An 18,539-nucleotide genomic window follows, 5' to 3' on the forward strand; every position below is an offset into this window, starting at 1 on the left:
TACAACACAACAGTGCGAGTCTGGGACAAGCACCCATATGAGAATAAGCAAAGAGTGAACCAAGCGGATACAACACAACAGTGCGAGTCTGGGACACGCACCCATATGAGAATAAGCAAAGAGTGAACCAAGCGGATACAACACAACAGTGCGAGTCTGGGAGCTGCACCCACATGAGAATAAGCAAAGAGTGAACCAAGCGGATACAACACAACAGTGCGAGTCTGGGAGCTGCACCCATATGAGAATAAGCAAAGAGTGAACCAAGCGGATACAACACAACAGTGCGAGTCTGGGACACGCACCCATATGTGAATAAGCAAAGAGTGAACCAAGCGGATACAACACAACAGTGCGAGTCTGGGACACGCACCCATATGAGAATAAACAAAGAGTGAACCAAGCGGATACAACACAACAGTGCGAGTCTGGGACACGCACCCATATGAGAATAAGCAAAGAGTGAACCAAGCGGATACAACACAACAGTGCGAGTCTGGGACACGCACCCATATGAGAATAAGCAAAGAGTGAACCAAGCGGATACAACACAACAGTGCGAGTCTGGGAGCTGCACCCATATGAGAATAAGCAAAGAGTGAACCAAGCGGATACAACACAACAGTGCGAGTCTGGGACACGCACCCATATGAGAATAAGCAAAGAGTGAACCAAGCGGATACAACACAACAGTGCGAGTCTGGGGCACGCACCCATATGAGAATAAGCAAAGAGTGAACCAAGCGGATACAACACAACCGTGCGAGTCTGGGACACGCACCCATATGAGAATAAGCAAAGAGTGAACCAAGCGGATACAACACAACAGTGCGAGTCTGGGACACGCACCCATATGAGAATAAGCAAAGAGTGAACCAAGCGGATACAACACAACCGTGCGAGTCTGGGACACGCACCCATATGAGAATAAGCAAAGAGTGAACCAAGCGGATACAACACAACAGTGCGAGTCTGGGACACGCACCCATATGAGAATAAGCAAAGAGTGAACCAAGCGGATACAACACAACAGTGCGAGTCTGGGACACGCACCCATATGAGAATAAGCAAAGAGTGAACCAAGCGGATACAACACAACAGTGCGAGTCTGGGACACGCACCCATATGAGAATAAGCAAAGAGTGAACCAAGCGGATACAACACAACAGTGCGAGTCTGGGACACGCACCCATATGAGAATAAGCAAAGAGTGAACCAAGCGGATACAACACAACAGTGCGAGTCTGGGACACACACCCATATGAGAATAAGCAAAGAGGGTCTGGGACCCTATGAGGGAAACAGACAGCCCAGGAGAAAACACACAGGAGAGTGAACCAAGTGTTGCGAGCGTGGAATAAGAGGGTCAAGAACTCTGGCACTGACAAAAGGAATCCTTTGCTTGGTAGCAGACTGTGCCAAGCTGGCAGGATGCAAGAACTGTGAAGCCAAGGAACAGTTCAGGGTGAATTATCCAGCGATGTGAGATAAGAAATAGTCTCGGGGAAAGGCGGACTCCCCTAACCTTGGAATCCTGTATTTTGGAACAGTATTTGCCATCACTTTATTACCAGCGTAACTGGAAACGTTTCTGTTGGTTGAAAACACAAAGAACACTTTTTCTTTGAGAAGAGATCATCCTTGTACAGTTACTTTAGATTGTTAGTGTTAGGGACAAAAGGTAGGTTTTGGGACACGACAGTGACAGACCTTTTAGTTTCTGACAATTCACTAGTCTTCTTTGAGGTAGGGAAACCCCTTTTAGCGGACTTAATTAATAAAAGCCTCTATGCAAGAACATGCCACCGTTGTGCCCGAGCCTTACTTCTGCACCTTTACACATTGCAAACACATAGCACCATTGTGCCCGAGCCTTACTTCTGCACCTTTACACATTGCAAACACATAGCACCATTGTGCCCGAGCCTTACTTCTGCACCTTTACACACTGCAAACACATAGCACCATTGTGCCCGAGCCTTACTTCTGCACCTTTACACACTGCAAACACATAGCACCATTGTGCCCGAGCCGTACTTCTGCACCTTTAGACACTGCAAACACATAGCACCATTTGAGCCCATCAAAGGCTTTCTCGACAGAGGGATAGAATAGCATCTTCTGGCGGCTCTGATAGGCCAATTATGATAGTCAGAAGTCACTGCATAGTATCCGGGAAACGCCTGACTATTATACATGCAATTTGGCCGTGATGCACCAATTTCAGGAATAGCCACCCGAGGCGACCCACTACGCATTATGCCAGGATTTCTACATCTGAATTAATAAGGGGAATTGGCCCATAAGAGCTGCATTGTGTTGGGTCTCGACCACAATGTTGGCTTCAGTCACAGACAAGGGGATATAACCCAGCACACAGGCCTCGGAGAACAACACTTTCAGTCTCGGAGCAAAGGAATCCAGTAATAGTTTATAAACATTGATTGGAAGGCCGTCCGGCCCCACCACATTCCCACCAGTGAGCCTGGCTATAGCCCTACTTATCTCCACCTCTGTGAGTTGATTATTTAACCCTTGAAAGTCCTCTTCAGAGATTATGGGTAAAATCGATACACGTAGAAAGTCTTACATTTGATTAGCTTGGGGAGGGGTTGGGAAGACCGAGTGAATACCCCCTTCATTAAGAGACTGAGCGGAACCACTCAAGGGAACGACTGGAACCTGCCCCACATTGTCTAACTAGTAATGGATAATCCTACTTCAATTCTGTGGTGATTAATCTCTGACATCTTTGTAGCACAGTCTACTACACATCTGTCACCAGGGAATGCTATACGCCCATCTCTCATCCGTACATTTACCCGCTCCATTCCCCCTTCTTGGGGCCTTCGGGCCTCGCACAGCCATCAAGTGCTTGCTTGTGGGGGTCTACAGGCTTGTCGCCCTCTGTGGCCGAGCGACTGCCTCTCATAACCTCCCCTCAGTGAGTTGACAGCAGCCACCCATTCAAGTGATGGCAGTGACACCAGCAACTTTGGATTTGATTATTCCCAGTCCCCTCTACACTTCTCACTCCAACACCCAAGATGCATTTTGCCCAATTCATCCCGCTCAATCCTCCCCGAATAATGGCTTGATCACTGCAGGATCATCCCCTCTATTCTTTCTCTATTTGTCATTTCACTTCCCACCATCGATCTCTCCTGCCCCCCCGATCTCCCACCACCCTGTGATGATGGGTTGTCCACCATACCCCAGCTGACTTTACAACCAAAACAAAGCCCGTTCTTTGCTGGCCTCCAATAATGGTCCTCCCTCAGACCACTAAAGAGGGTCAATGGCAATGCTCACCCTCCACAAATGATGGCTTCATCTACCCAGACTCACCTGGCACCAACACTTTAGTCTTTCGCCCCTTCAAAAGCTTCTGCACCCTCACAACCTGCAGGTAGTTTTCGTGGCTTCGTGCATTGTCCTGGATATACTGCGCGACCTCCGACAGGGCCTTCACTGCCCCTGTGTAAACAGAATCGTGAGAATCTTAGCTTGCGTAAACTCAGGACACACAACATACAAAGTCCACAAGGCATTGACATGCACCCTTGCATAGATCATCAGGGAAAGTGGAACACTGAGACCTCCCGACCTGAAGCCAGCACATGAAGGTATTTGTTAGTTAAGATTTTCATATCTATGACAAATCTTCCTGACCTGTCACAATCCCAGAACATTTTCCTGGACTAGTGGATTATTTTTCATTATACCTCAGTGAGTGGGAACTTTTTTTTCCCACACTCATAGAAGGTTTTTACGCTTTTTATGGGTGTCATTGTTAAGACTCCCCATAGTTTCCTGTTAATTGTATCCTCTTTGACACCTTTTTGGTAGTATAACCTTTTTATTGTTACAGGGTTGGCCTTTGGTCTCCCTTTTTAGCTCCCTCTGGCTAACCTTGTGAGAACTATAGTTCCCAAGGGAAGAAAGGATAGTTTTACCCCTTCTACATTTTGTTAGGTGAAAACCAGCACCCCTCAACTTATTTGAAGTGCTGGGGAGATACAATGTATCCCCCTTCTGACTAGCATTGTAACATTTCTGTTGCAGAGGCAAGCTAAACTTAAATGGCTAGTGGCAGTGAACCATTTACCTAATTTTTACCGCAGGCTACTTCCATAGGTGCGTTAAAGGCAAGCAAGGGTGCCTATTTTAGCAAAATGGCCCCTGTCTTCTTTATTCGCCATTTTAGTGTTTCTTGTCCTTTCTCGATCCTTCCCCTGGCCTCAAGGGCAGGAACGTCATTTGTGTTAATTTTATCTTCAGCAGGAATCCCTTGGATTCCCACTCCCAGGCTCCAGAGTGTCTGGAAAGGCAGGAAGTGAGGGAGGAGTCTAAAACTCAGCCGCCCTTTGTCTTCCACCTTGCCTGAAAGGAACCAACTCCCAGTGGGAGGCCGGCTGTCAAGATTGGACAACCAGACCACCACTTGTTGTACAATGCAGGGAGATAATGCAGACGTTGTGTTGTTGTTCCTAATAAAAACTCAGATCCTGGAAGCTGAAGAGTTAGTCGACCACTGGACTTGAATCCGAAGAGGAAGATGAAGAAACTGCAGCTGAGATTTCCAGCAACCGGAGAGCCTGCGGTTACACTTCTTTCCAAGCGACCTGGGCACTCCGAAAACAATGACTCCGAACCAGATCCTGATGAGATCCACTAGACTCGAGAAGACCTGCATTTTTATCCCATCCACGTTGTGCTGCGATCTTGCGTGGCTGCAATACCCTAATACTATGGGACCTTAAGCCAAGTCCGAATCGAGCTGAAACTTTGGTGGCATCCCGCTGGACCTCCAGAGACGTGATAGCACTCCTTGAAGTCCCCTCACCAGAGTGCTGGACCAGAATAGCGACGCAAATCCAATCAGCGATATTCAGTCTTTTTCTGGCTTCTAAAAAAGTGCCAAAACCACAGAGCAACCCTTGCCTAAAGCCTTCCCCATAGATCCCTGCTGCAGAATCCCTTTCAGTGTCCTGTCTATTAGGGGAGTTTTCCTAAAGTCCCACTTAAACTGGACAAGCAGCAGATTACGAAAGGTTCCTGTGGATATCTTCGAGTCTCTAGTCTTTACAATGTAGCAAGTAAACAACCAACGTTGGAGATCCTGTTAAGGACTTGCTAAAGGGACACCAGCAGCGGCGTGAGTCAGAGGTAAGAGGGGGATACCCTGGACACCTCCAGGTGCACTCCAACGCTCTGGAGCGTCTTCACGGATCAAGGTAAGCAATAACATTTTCCCCACAGTACCCTAGGTTTGAAGAAAAGATTGTGGCTGTATTCTCCTCGATTTGGCGGTACTGCACTCAACCTCCATATTACTTGGTGTGGTGATGAAAGGCAGGACAATGTACGGAATCTCTCAGCAGCAGTCTCGAGGTCGGACCTCTGGCACGGCTTTCATCAGCTTCTAGGTTAACTCTGGATTTGTCGTCTTTTCTGCAGCACTAACGAAGGACACAATTAGCCCGGCCAATCTTCTTCACTTCTCAGTCGCACACTCTGCTGCGGGTGCCATGGGGAGTTGGATCGGATCTCTGGAGTGTCCTTGAAGGGTCAGCAAAGATTTGGACCAGTTTGGCGTTAGGCAAGATTGTATGCAGTACCCTGTGGGAGACTGCACCAGCCTTGACCTCCTGGCAATAGGTAACCCAACCTTTGGTATAAGTCTGTACTACACAAGTTGGTAGAGTGACTGAGCAGCCAGGCTTATCTCAAGAGGGGTCAATGTGAGCTGTAGGATTGCAACAAAGTTTCACAGTGACAAGTATGCAAATAACACTTACACTGAAGGTTTCTTGATTAAATACTTATTTATTTAATAAGCCTTCTTTAGACGGAGAAAATATGTAACACTTAAATATACTTCAAAAATACACACTCAGTTTCAATAAATCAGTAGATACCCATTTGGGATGGCACAGACACTTCCTACACCCTCAGTTGACTTCAATAGTTAGGACACTGTGGGCATTGACATATCACTGGTACATTTAAAGCAATACTGAGTTTGGTTTCAGAAGGAAAAGGTTTAGGGAAGGAAAAAATGGTTAACAAGTTTCTCAAACTGCTAAGTACTTTTAAACCCCCCCAATGCAATATAAGTTAACCCTTTCCCAGCTATGCAAGTAAAGAATGTATGACTTTTTGGAGCGACAGATCAAAGCACAAAGTCAGTTAGAAGAGTCTTCAGGGAGCCACGACAGCCAATGTTACTTGAGCCAAGACTATGGGAGCTGAGGCACTTCTTGAAGGTAAGTAAAAAGTCTTACCCAATGTTATAGAGAGTTTTGTAGAAGAAAACACTGTTGGGCTACAAGCTGGGAGGCTTGTGAGGGGCAAAGCTGCAAGCAACTCTGCAAAGGGCAGCAAATGCAGGTCTCAACTGAGAGCAAGCGAGCTACACAGTTGAGAGGTAAGTGCCCCTTAGTTTACAGTACCTTAGGTCTGAAGAAATTGGTTCCAGCTGGCTTTTGTTCCCGTTGTAGGTCTTGCAGGTCCTTTGTTCCTGGGCCTCAGTCGTAGGGACAAGAGGGAGGACGTCTGGGGACTCCTGCACTACGATTCTCACAACTGCGGCAGCAATGGGCAAAGTTCAGATAAGCGTCACTTTGCGGTTTCAGCGACTCAGCAAAAGCACCACCGCGGTTCTCGGACACGAGATGGACTTTCCTTACTTCTGGAGTCCAGCACTATGTTGAGGTGGCTCAGGTTTGGTCAGTCCTGCTTCGAGGGAGTCTGGAAGATCTTCCTGGAGCTTGTGTCCTGCTTAAAAACGATGCACCCGATTCTAGTGTTCCTCTCCCTGGCACTCGGTTCCTGCAGCAGCAAATGGAAGTACAGCCAGCAACGAGAGGATTTCCAGATGAGTTTGTCTTGGGGTCAATTGGTCCCACCAACTCAAGGGGAGAAATCGTTCTTTACAGGGATTCTCTATTCGAGGCGAATTCAGAGCTTCAACACTGCTGGAGGGCTTCACTGAGTAAACCAACAGTCTGCGAGTTGCAGCAGACGTCTCTTCCAGGTTTTTCTTCAGATTCCTCCGTCCAGTGGTCAACTCTGCCTTCCAAGCCAAAAAGCCTTGCCTTTTATGCAGGTTTCTCCCTTTCATTCGTAGCCTAGCTGTCATTCACACAGCAGGGTGGCTGGCCAATCACCTTTGGGTGCATTCTTGTAGCCACAGAGACTAAGCACAGGAAGCTTCGGGAGCCTCCCTTGCTTCCCTGCCAGACCACCCGGATCCAGAGTCGGGCTTCACTAGTGAATCCCACCAAAGACTAAATGAACAAAAGGGGCAAACCCGGTTTGGCGCGCAGAGTAAATCTCAAGAAGGACCTATCCAACAAGAAATGGCGAAAAAAGACCGGGGCCTTTTTGACAAAAAGGGCACCCACGGGTGCAATACTGCAGCTGCAAACCCAGCCCGCGCTAAAAACACACAATGGTAGTAAAAAGAAAACCACTGCCACCAGACATTAATTGTAGAAAGGGTAACACATATGTTACATGAGAAACTAGACAAAGGGAATACTAAGTAACCCCTCCAGCACCCTATTGTAAGATAGTGTGTGCTGGGTCTAGAAAGTTACAAATGTAAGTTAAGTCAATTTCGCTTCACAGCTGTTAGAAACAGTAGTCTAACCAAGAGAAGTTATGTAAACCTTTGGGAAATACAAGAGACTTCCCTGTGCCACTGCACTGAAGGTGCTGTGTGTCACAAGGTAAAAAGATGATGCCTATGGAGTTTGTGAGACTCCACAACTAAAAGAAACAGTGTTCAAATCATGACAAAAACACATGAGTGAGAAAAAGGTCTTACTCTCTTCCAGGATAAAAATTAAACGTACTAAAGTCCAGCAAAAGAGCTGGGGGACTAAGGTAAAAGGGAATTAGCACATTTATGAGAATTCACGCTAACACTTGGTCTTTCCATGACAATGTACTCTGAATGGGCAGCAGGTCTCCTGGTATTGGGGGTTCTCAGCTCTGGAAACTCACTGGACCTCGAGAGATGGCTCAAAACAGAGTTTGTCTTGGGACTGGTTGTTCCCACCAGTCAAAGGCAAGGAGTCCTATTCGGAGTTTCTATGCCATGTAGAAAATTGGGTCAGGACAGTAGTGGTCGTTTTACGATGTTGCAAAGAGTCTACAGGCATCTCTGGTCGTCATCTTCGAGTGGTCTACTTGTTTTACACTCCAAGAGCCTCACCTCTTATACAGTTATAGCACTCGCTCCTCCGCAACCTTCCTCAGCAGTTTACAGAAAGGAGCGTTCGGCTGTCGTTCGTGCCCTCTAGCAGACAGAGGACAGGGGGTGGACAACTCCTCCCCCACTTTCTGCCTGCCCAGACATTCTGAAGTCTAGGCAGGGACACTCACGGGTTCCTGCCAAAGGCAAAACACACACAACACACATCCCCGCCCCCCCCAGAATGGTAGAACAACCACGCTAGTAATGGCGAATCAAGAAGAAAGCCCCCCGAGTTAGGACTCTGGTGCCCTTATTGTGCTTAACTGGGGCTATGGACATAGACTATGGTAGCAGAATCACACAACAGTTGGTAGAACACGGCCACTACTGCCAGCCATAACTAGGAGATTGCCTGTGACTTTTTAGTCACAGGAGCAGAGAGAAGGGGGATCTAAGTATCCCTCTGGCACTCCACTAAAGGTGGTATGTGCCAATATCTCAGACTATAAAGCTTTAAGAGAGATACCAAGTATCTCTCTATCCTTAAGAACAGTAGTTACTCGAGAATAAAGAAGAATCTCAAAGAAGGGCCCTTAGGGTCCCGAGCAGCACTGCCGATAAGGAGCCTTCTGCTGCAACAGTAAAATACAGATGCCTTTACGAGGTATGGAGGAAAAACACTCCATAGGGCAGATAAAATACAAAGAACAGAGTTCCAAAAGACAGAGCCCATAAGAATTAATGAGTGGGAAAAGGCTCCACTCATTCAGGATTAAAGAAAAAGGTCCAGAAGTCCAAGACGTGATGTAGTAACCCTGCGGGAGATCATTTGTCCTCTTGGTATTAGTTAAAGTAACCCACCTATTGGAATAGGTCTGTACTACACAAGTTGGTAGTACTGACAGAGCAGCCAGGCTGATCTCAAGAGGGGTAAATGTGAGCTGTAGCATTGAAATTCACCAATACAAGTATCCAAATAACACAAATGTTTTCTAGTAAAATAATTATTTATTTAACGGTCAGTTTTAAATAAGCCTTCTTTAAAAAGGGCAACGTGCAAGAATAAAACGACACTTCAAAAATACGTTCTCAGAATCGAGGCAGAGCTAGTAGATGCTCTTTAGAGATGCTTCATACACACCTCCTCCTACACCCCGAGGGCACTACACTAACTAGGACAGTCCTGGCGTTTATAGATCACTTTTGCACTTGGTAAATTCTGAGGTTGTGGAAAGGAAAGGTTAAAAGGAAGTAAAAGGTTTAAACAGGTTCGCAGAGCATATGAGCACTTAATAAAAACCTTTCCCAGCAACATTAGTTAAAAACCAATGCATCACCTATGAGGGACACTAATAATCAAAGTCAATGGAATAGAAGAGTCTGCAGGGAGCCATGACAACCAAAGTCAATAAGAACAAAGTCAATGGAATAGAAGAGTCTGCAGGGAGCCAGGACAGCCAAAGTCAATAAGAACAAAGTCAATGGAATAGAAGAGTCTGCAGGGAGCCAGGACAGCCAAAGTCAATAAGAACAAAGTCAATGGAATAGAAGAGTCTGCAGGGAGCCAGGACAGCCAAAGTCAATGGAATAGAAGAGTCTGCAGGGAGCCAGGACAGCCAAAGTCAATGGAATAGAAGAGTCTGCAGGGAGCCAGGACAGCCAAAGTCAATGGAATAGAAGAGTCTGCAGGGAGCCAGGACAGCCAAAGTCAATGGAATAGAAGAGTCTGCAGGGAGCCAGGACAACCAAAGTCAATAAGAACAAAGTCTATGGAATAGAAGAGTCTGCAGGGAGCCAGGACAGCCAAAGTCAATGGAATAGAAGAGTCTGCAGGGAGCCAGGACAGCCAAAGTCAATGGAATAGAAGAGTCTGCAGGGAGCCAGGACAACCAAAGTCAATAAGAACAAAGTCTATGGAATAGAAGAGTCTGCAGGGAGCCAGGACAGCCAAAGTCAATAAGAACAAAGTCTATGGAATAGAAAAGTCTGCAGGGAGCCAGGACAGCCAAAGTCAATAAGAACAAAGTCAATGGAATAGAAGAGTCTGCAGGGAGCCAGGACAGCCAAAGTCAATGGAATAGAAGAGTCTGCAGGGAGCCAGGACAGTCAAAGTCAATGGAATAGAAGAGTCTGCAGGGAGCCAGGACAACCAAAGTCAATAAGAACAAAGTCTATGGAATAGAAGAGTCTGCAGGGAGCCAGGACAGCCAAAGTCAATAAGAACAAAGTCTATGGAATAGAAAAGTCTGCAGGGAGCCAGGACAGCCAAAGTCAATAAGAACAAAGTCTATGGAATAGAAGAGTCTGCAGGGAGCCAGGATAGCCAAAGTCAATAACAACAAAGTCTATGGACCTGAGCCACTTCTTATTTATATAGCGCACTTTCCCATTTGTAGGGCCTCAATGCGCTTTTGCGGTTGATACGCCCTTGGTGACCGTAGTCAATGTGCTGGAGGTTCTAAGAGTTTCAGATTAGGAAATGCATGTGTGCATTTTTGCCGGTCTAGGACTTAGGTGGCTGGCTAGGCTTGAGTAAGCAGCCCAAAAAGGTCAGGCATGTGGGTGGGCACTGTTGGTGGTTTGCGATAGAGTGCTATTGTTGAAAAGAAACGATGTGTGGCCAGCTGTACCAAATTTCTTTCATTGGTAGTCGCTGTATGCTAGTGGCAGAGATGTTGAGGTACGTTTGGTGTTTCAGTGTGGATGTCTATATGCACTGCCAGACCGGATGAGCATAGCCATAGCTGCATTCTATGGTGCATAGATGTTTGGCCGTGCCTGCGGCTTGTGTCCACAGACGTGGTGTAAGGTGTATGTACTGTAGGATTTGCTGGAGAACAATAGTTACAGATAAGTAACTTGCTCCTTCTCCAGCATGGGGTCTGGCATGGATTCACATGCTCATGAATAAAGAATACATAGCAGTACACACATGCACAACCACAGAAGGTGGCAAGGCTCAACAGAAGCAATTTCTCTTACCTTCTCACCAGGATCAACTTCAAGCGAATAGGTTGAGCCGCACTGCTTGGCCGACTCTGGACACCTCCCTGGAATCCCTGTCGACGCAGTATAATCTCATGAAGGTGTGCGTCGACCTCCACATAGCAGCACTGCAGATGTCCAGCAGGGGCACACCAGACAAGACCGCTGTCGTGGCAGCGGTCGCTCTGGTAGAATGGGCTCTCGGACGGCCAGGCAACGGTTGATTCGCCAACCAGTGATAATGGGTGATGCGGCCGGAGAGCCACCTGGAAATGGAAGCCTTGGACAGGGCCTTCCCATGGTTCACAGGACCAAAGTTCACAAACAGCTGAGACGTTTTACGGAAACTCTTTGTGCGGTCCACATAAAACTTCAGCGCTCTAGCCACATACAGCGAGTGCAAAGTTCTTTCATCCGGCGACAAAGGGGTAGGAAAAAACCACAGGTAACACCAAGGGCTTGTTTAGATGAAAGTCCAACGGCACCTTGGGCATGAAGGAGGGGTGCGTACGCAGCACCACCCTCGTCTCGTGGAAAGTTAAGTAAGGTAGCTTACAGGACACTTGCGTGGAACAGAATGCATAGGCTCAAAAAGGAGACCCCATGAGTCTAGAGAGTACCATATTGAGTTCCCACGCCGGGCCTTCACCGGCGGGAACGAACAGAACAGTCCCTTGATTAATTCCTTAATCAGACGGTGCAACCACAACGAAGACCATCCCGGAGATCTGGTGTAGCGGGAGATAGCCGCCAGATGAACGATGGACGCATGAGCCAGCCCCGCTTTGGCCAACAGCAGCAAATATGGCAGTACTTGAGGAGCTGTGACTCAGAGGGCCGATCTTCTGTGAACAGCACCAAATAGCCAATCTTTTCCATTTGTGTCCATAGCATTTTAAAAGTAGACGATGCCCTAGTACCTCCTTGCAGTCTGCTGGGAGATCGCAACCCCCAAACTCTAATAGTGCAGCAGCTAGGCCTTCAGATATAGTGATCCTGGTTCATGGTGCAGTATGGCTCCTTCCCTGGCGAGAAGATCCGCAACCACCAGAAGCTTGACTGGAGGGGACGCTTACATGCTGAGAAGGTACGGGTACGAGATCTGCCTCAGCCATGCTGGTGCGACGAGGATCATCCTGCACCGGGACTGTCTGAGTTGACTGATGATTTGAAGCAACGCCAACAGAGGAAGCTCATACAGAAACAGGCCGTCCCAGGGAAATGAGAATGCGTCCCCCATACTCCCCGGCTGGGAAAACCTGCCGGCAAACCGCAGGCACTTGGTGTTCATCGCCGTCGCAAAGAGATCGATGTGGGGATTCCATCTGAAGAATAAGTCACCCACGTGGTCCTGCCGAAGCCCCCACTCGTGGCAAGAGCGGAGTGCCCTGCTGAGGGAATTGGCAACGGTGTTCTGTGTGCCTGCCAGGGGGAACAGGATGGGGAATATTCCCTGGCCGACGACCCAGTGCCACAGCTCCTGGGCTTCCTTGGCGTGCGCCCGGGATCGGATGCCTCCCTGCTTCCGTATGTAGAACATCGTGGTGGCATTGTCCTTGAAGACCCTTACCACCTTGCCTTTGAGCGATGGCAGAAAAGACTTGAGGCCCCAGAACACTGGCCATAGTTCCAGCACGTTTATGTGCAGATCCTTCTCTTCTGGTAGCCACAGGCCTCTGGCGTGAAGACGTCTGTTGTGGACCCCCCCCCAACCTTCCAGAGACACATCAGTCGTGACCGTCTCCTGGAACGGGGGGTTCTGGAAATCCATGCCTCCAGCGATATTTGAGCGTACGCCGCACCATCTGATCACCCGTCTGAACTCTTCGTCGAGATTGATCCTGTCCTGGAAGCCTCCAGACACTTGGACCCACCAGGCATCGAGGAACTCCTGCAGGGGCCGCATCCGCAACCTGCAAGGCCAAACCAGGTATATGCATGACGACATCATGCCGAGCAACAACTTGATGGTCCTCATAGTGGCAATCTTCAGTGTCAACAGCCGTTGCACCAAGCCCAAGATGGCCAATATCCTGTCCTCCGACAGTGACGCCAGGCATGACACCGTTGAGCCTGGATCCCAGTAAAAGCGCATCCTGTGATGGAGCCAAGCAGGATTTGGCATAGTTCACAGAGAACCCCAGGTCCTTCAGCAGCTGGACAGTCCATGTCGTTTGATTGACGGCAATGTCTCTCGACCTGGCCTAGATGAGCCAGTCGTCCAGATAGGTGTTAACATGGATCCCTTGCAGGTGCACCACCACTGGCACCAAGCACTTGGTGAAGACCCTGGGCAACGACTTCAGTCTGAAGGGAAGCGCCTTGAATTGGTAATGTCTTCCTAGAACGACCAAGAGTAGAAACTTCAGTGTCCCTTGTGAATGGGGACGTAGAAGTACGCATCCTCCAGATCCAACGATGACAAAGTCCTCCTCCTCCAGTTGGCCTAGCACGTGCTGTAGTATGACCATCCAGAACTTCTGGGACTTTATGCAGCCGTCGCAGGTTAGAGGATGGGCCTCCAGTCCTCGGTCTTATTTCTGATGAGGAAGTACCTTGAGTATATGCCGGAAGCCCTGGAGCAGTTGTGGAACAAGCTCCATCACCCCTTTTTGTAACATAGCCCGAACTTGCCGCAGCAGCTGAGGTATGTGGTTATCCTGTCGGGCCACTGGAGGCATTCCTGAGCACTTGACAAAATTCCACAGTATGTCCATGGCCGAGAGCGTCCAGCACCCATCTGTCGGTGGAGATGGTCTCCCATGCGCCATCAAAGCCCGCCAGCCAGCCTCCCACCGGGGTGCATGGTGGGCCCCCCCCCCCCCCCCCCCGACGTCCTGGCCTGTTCAGTCCTGCTTGGAAGTCGACAGGCCACTTTGCGAACCCTGCCAACGGTGACGTCTGCCTCCGAAAGCCTTGGATTGACCCCGGTTGGCCTCCTGGGTTGAGGAACGGGAGGGTTGGTGGTAAAGAGGATGAGCCCCGCCGAAACCCTTCGATGATCTGAAGGACTTCACTCCGGAGGAACGAAAGGAGGACCGTCGTCGTTGCAGGGTGACTAGGGCACACGCCGTCTCCGTGTCCAACTGGATGTCCCGGAGAGACTCATCCAAGGCCTTCCTAAACAGGTTGTCCCCGTCAAAGGGCATGTCCAAAACCCTTACCTGGACCACCTGCCTAAAATTGGTGGCCTTGAGCCAACCACGACGTCGGAGACAAGACTCCATTCCCCATCTGGCAGAATCCTGTGTTCGCCTTGTCCAGCGCCACTGAGATGGCGTGGTCCGATGCCACCTCACCTTCTTGAAGAATCTACAAAGCTTCTGCCAGCTTATCCTCTGGGAGAAAGTCCAGGAGCGGAGCCAGCTTAAACCACAACTCTCGGTCGTGCCTGGCCACAATTGCAAGGGCGTTGGCAGCCTTGATCGTCGTAGAGTAGATCTCCTTCCTCAACCATCGAATCCAACTTCTTTCCCTCAGTGTCCGGAAGGGTGGAGGAAGAAGAGGCAAAAGAAGACGCCGAGCCCGATGACTTCTTCCTGGCGGCTGCAGGAATCAGAGTCCGGCGAAGGTTGACCCAGCAAGCACTTGGGTGCAGAGTGTGTGAGTGTGTGAGAGTGAGTGTGAAAGTGAGTATGTGTGTGACACACCTTGGGTAGTACAGGCCTATATTAGGCATGGGGCCCTGTGCAGGGGATTCCAGGAGGCAGTGCAGGTATGCAGCTGGGTGGGCAGGGACCTGGGCCCAAATTCAGAGAGTAGCCAGGTGCACAGTTGGAGAGAGGGTTGTAGGAAGGTACAAACAAATGGTAGTATACCTATGGTCCAAAGAAACGCTATGTATTGTAAACAAACAAAAAATTGGTTTATTTTAATAAAATTAGGCCAAGGAAAATCTTGGGGCAGTTAAGTACTATCACAGATCATATAAACATATTATAAAACACAACACTATGCTTTGAAGTACACAGAATAAAGTTTAGACCCTGTTCAGAAAACTAACAGCATTTCTAGGGAAGTCAGTCCTTGTCAAGCACATTTAGTATAGGGCCCACCTATTCCTGTAGAGTAAAACCATCAGTTATTTTAGATTACTTTACAGTACGTCAAGGTTAGTAGACCCTGCCAGTCAAGCAGCGACACTCCGTTAAGGAATCATTTATTAAACAAACCAACCCCGTTTCCAGGTGTTGGGGAGAAGTTGCTGTGCTAATTCCCTTTAACCCGAGACCCCCAGGACTTTTGCTGGAATCTGGACTTTTTTTATTTAAATCTCCTGAGTGAGTGGCACTTTTTACCACTCACTATTCTTTTTCTGTGACTGGGATTTTTATTTGTGCTGTTTTATGGAGTATGGTAAACGCCATAGGCATCTGTTTTTTGCTTGGCGACACAGCACCCTCTGCACAGAGTCACTGAGGAGTCCCTTGGACTTCACTTTATGTTTAAATACATTTTCTTGTGTGAACTGCAGTTCAAGGATAGTAAGATAACATATTACTTACTGTTACAACAGTTTTTCTCAAGTCCAAATAAGGGCTTCGTAAAACATACAACTGAGGCAGTACAAGACTCAACTCTTAGTATAAGGCTGTACCACCAGAGTTCAGGGTAGCCTAGACAGAGCAGCGAGGCTCAATTTAGGAGGGAGAGAGGGCTGTAGGAAGGTACAAATAAGTTGTAGCATACCAAGGGTTCAACAGAAACACTTACGAGACCTGTAGCACTTCGTAATAAAGTAATAAAGGTGATGTGTGCTAAAGTAAAACAGCCAAAGAATATTGCAAAGGGGACAGGTTCCATTGCACATGAAAGTAAGCAAGTTAACTAGAAAAACCTTTACTTGCCACCAAAAATCAGGCCAGGGTTCAAGCCATAGTAAATCTTTGGGGGTTCTATTGAAGTCAATGGTGGGGGCGGTGCCTCAGCGCCCTGCATAATCCACTTGCTATCCTTCACCTCCACTGCTCTCGGCACACAACACATGCCTAACTCCCCCCCCCCCCCCAGTCCTCACAACACCATATCATCCACACACACACTCATTCAAGATCTCAGACTCGCACACCAGTCACTCACAACAGCCATCTTTCACCCCTCCCACTTTGCTCAATGCACCCACCGGTGCCCCTCTTACCCGTCAGCTGCTGGAACTCTGATGTATCCGGGCTGGTATTTTCCGTCAAGTCACGGAGAAGATGCTTGTACCTGGAAGAAAAGGATTACACGGGATGCAATGTATTTTAAAGAAAAGGGACATACTTCAAACAAGCGTCACGTAATATTTATAAAACCGTTTATCAACATTGTGTGTTCCAATGTGCTAGAGAGATTTATCATTTTTATGCTTGATCTCAACCACTAGTGAGACTCCCAGCACTTTTTTTGCTGGACTCCTGGGCATTTTTCTGAAATCCTGAATGAGTGGAGCCTTTTTTCCCCGCATTCATTCATTTGGGCTCCGTCTTTAGGAACTCTATTCTTTGTATTCTACCTGTACTGTGGAGTCTGTCTGATCCATAGCTCTTATAGGCACCTGTGTTTTACTACTGCAGCACACAGCTCCCCATGGGCAGTGTTGCTGGGGTCCCCTGGGGTCCCCTAGGGTCCTCCCGTGAGAGTCTTTTGTATATCCTCACACATAACTACAGTTCCTAAGGATGAATATCTTTCCTAAAACGTTATAGTCAGAGATTGGCACACACCACCTTCGGTGGAGTGCCAAAGGGATACTTGATACCCCCTTCTGTCTGCTCCTGTGACTTTTTAGTCAGACAATCTCCTAGTTATGTAGTTATGGCTGGCAGCAGTGGGCATGTTCTACCAACTATTGTGTGGTTTTTCTACTGCATAGCCCCGTTTAAGCACAATAGGGGCACCAGAGTCCTAACTCAGTGGCTTACTTCTTGATTCGCCATTACTAGCGTGTCTGTTCTTTGTCATGGGGGGGGGGGAAAGAGGCGGAGTTTTCCACCCCCTGTCCTTTGTCTGCCAGAGGACTCGAATGGGACCAGCTCCCACTGGGGGTCCGGCTGTCCTAAATGGAAAGTCAAATGCCCCTTTCTGTAAACTGCAGAGGAGCAAGTGCTAGAACTGTATAAAAGGTGAGGCTTCTGGAGTGTAAAACAAGTCCACCACTGGAAGCTGAAGCAATCGAAGATGATAACCAGAGACGCCTACAGACCCTTTGCAACCTTGTAAAACGACCACTACTGTTCTGACCCAGATTTCTACACAACAGAGGAACTCAGAATAGGACTCCTTCCCCTTCACTGGTGGAAACAACCAGTCCCAAGACCAACTCTGTTTTGAGCCATCTCCTGAGGTCCTATGAGTTTCCAGAGCAGAGAACCGCCAACACCAGGAGACCTGCAGCCCATTACGAGTGCATCGTCATGGAAAGGGCAAACTTGTGCAAATCTTTGCTGAGCCCTCAAGGACACTCCAGAGATCGGATCCAACTCCCCCTGGCCCCTGCAGCAGAGTCTGGAACTGAGAAGTGAAGAGGATTGACCCTGCGAATCGTGTCCTTCGTTGGTGCTGCAGAAAAGGCGCCAAATCCAGAAAGTGAACAAAGAAGTTGATGAAAGTTGTGCCAGAGGTCCGCCCTCGAGACTGCTGCCGAGAGATCCCAACCATTGTCCTGCCTTTCATCACCAGACCAAGGAATCCGGAGGTCGAGTGCAGCACCCCCAAATCGAGGAGAATCCAGCCACAATCTGTTCTTCAAAACTTGGTTACTGCTGGGAAAATGGTATTGCTTACCTTGATCCGTGAAGTCGCTCCAGAGCGTTGGAGTGCACCTAGAGGTGTCCAGGGTATCCCCCTCTTACGTCTGACTCACGCCGCCGCTAGTGTCCCTTTAGCAAGTCCTTAACAGGATCTCCAACGTTGGTTGTTTACTTGCTACATTTTAAAGACTAGAGACTCGACGATATCCACAGGAACTTTTCATAATCTGCTGCTTGTCAAGACTTTAAGCCTTCTCCGAACTGCCTTTAACTAGGGATACGTTTTTGGATTTAAAAGACTTGCTTGGTATTAGGTAACCCACCTTTTGGTATAGGCCTGTACTACAGAAGTTGGTAGGGTGACTGAGCAGCCAGGCTTATCTAAAGAGGGGTAAATGTGACTGTAGCAATGAAATCCACAAATACAAGTAACCAATTAACATTTACACTCAAGGTTTTAGTTATAAATAATTATTTAACAATAGTTTTTAAATAAGCATTCTTTAAAAAGGGCAATATATGTAACAATCAAATATACTTTAAAATACTTTTCCAGAAATCAACACAAAACTAGTAAATACTCTTTAGAGATGCTTCCTACACCCTGAGGTGACTTC

The 18,539-nt window shown here is 48.1% G+C and overlaps 1 protein-coding gene across 1 annotated transcript in view; it reads right to left on the bottom strand.

Annotated features, from left to right (window-relative positions):
• Positions 1-18,539, bottom strand: part of ARHGEF39 (Rho guanine nucleotide exchange factor 39) — a 158,801-nt gene that overhangs the window by 47,101 nt on the left and 93,161 nt on the right. The window contains exons 7-8 of the mRNA XM_069626671.1: positions 16,329-16,399; positions 3,349-3,477 (exon numbers count right to left, since the gene is read on the bottom strand). Coding sequence (XP_069482772.1) covers positions 3,349-3,477; positions 16,329-16,399 — 200 coding nt within the window. The remainder of the gene's footprint in view (positions 1-3,348; positions 3,478-16,328; positions 16,400-18,539) is intronic.

This window comes from Ambystoma mexicanum, chromosome 6p, assembly GCF_040938575.1.
Source record: "Ambystoma mexicanum isolate Mex_15411 chromosome 6p, UKY_AmexF1_1, whole genome shotgun sequence".
In the NCBI taxonomy this organism is placed as follows: domain Eukaryota; kingdom Metazoa; phylum Chordata; class Amphibia; order Caudata; family Ambystomatidae; genus Ambystoma; species Ambystoma mexicanum.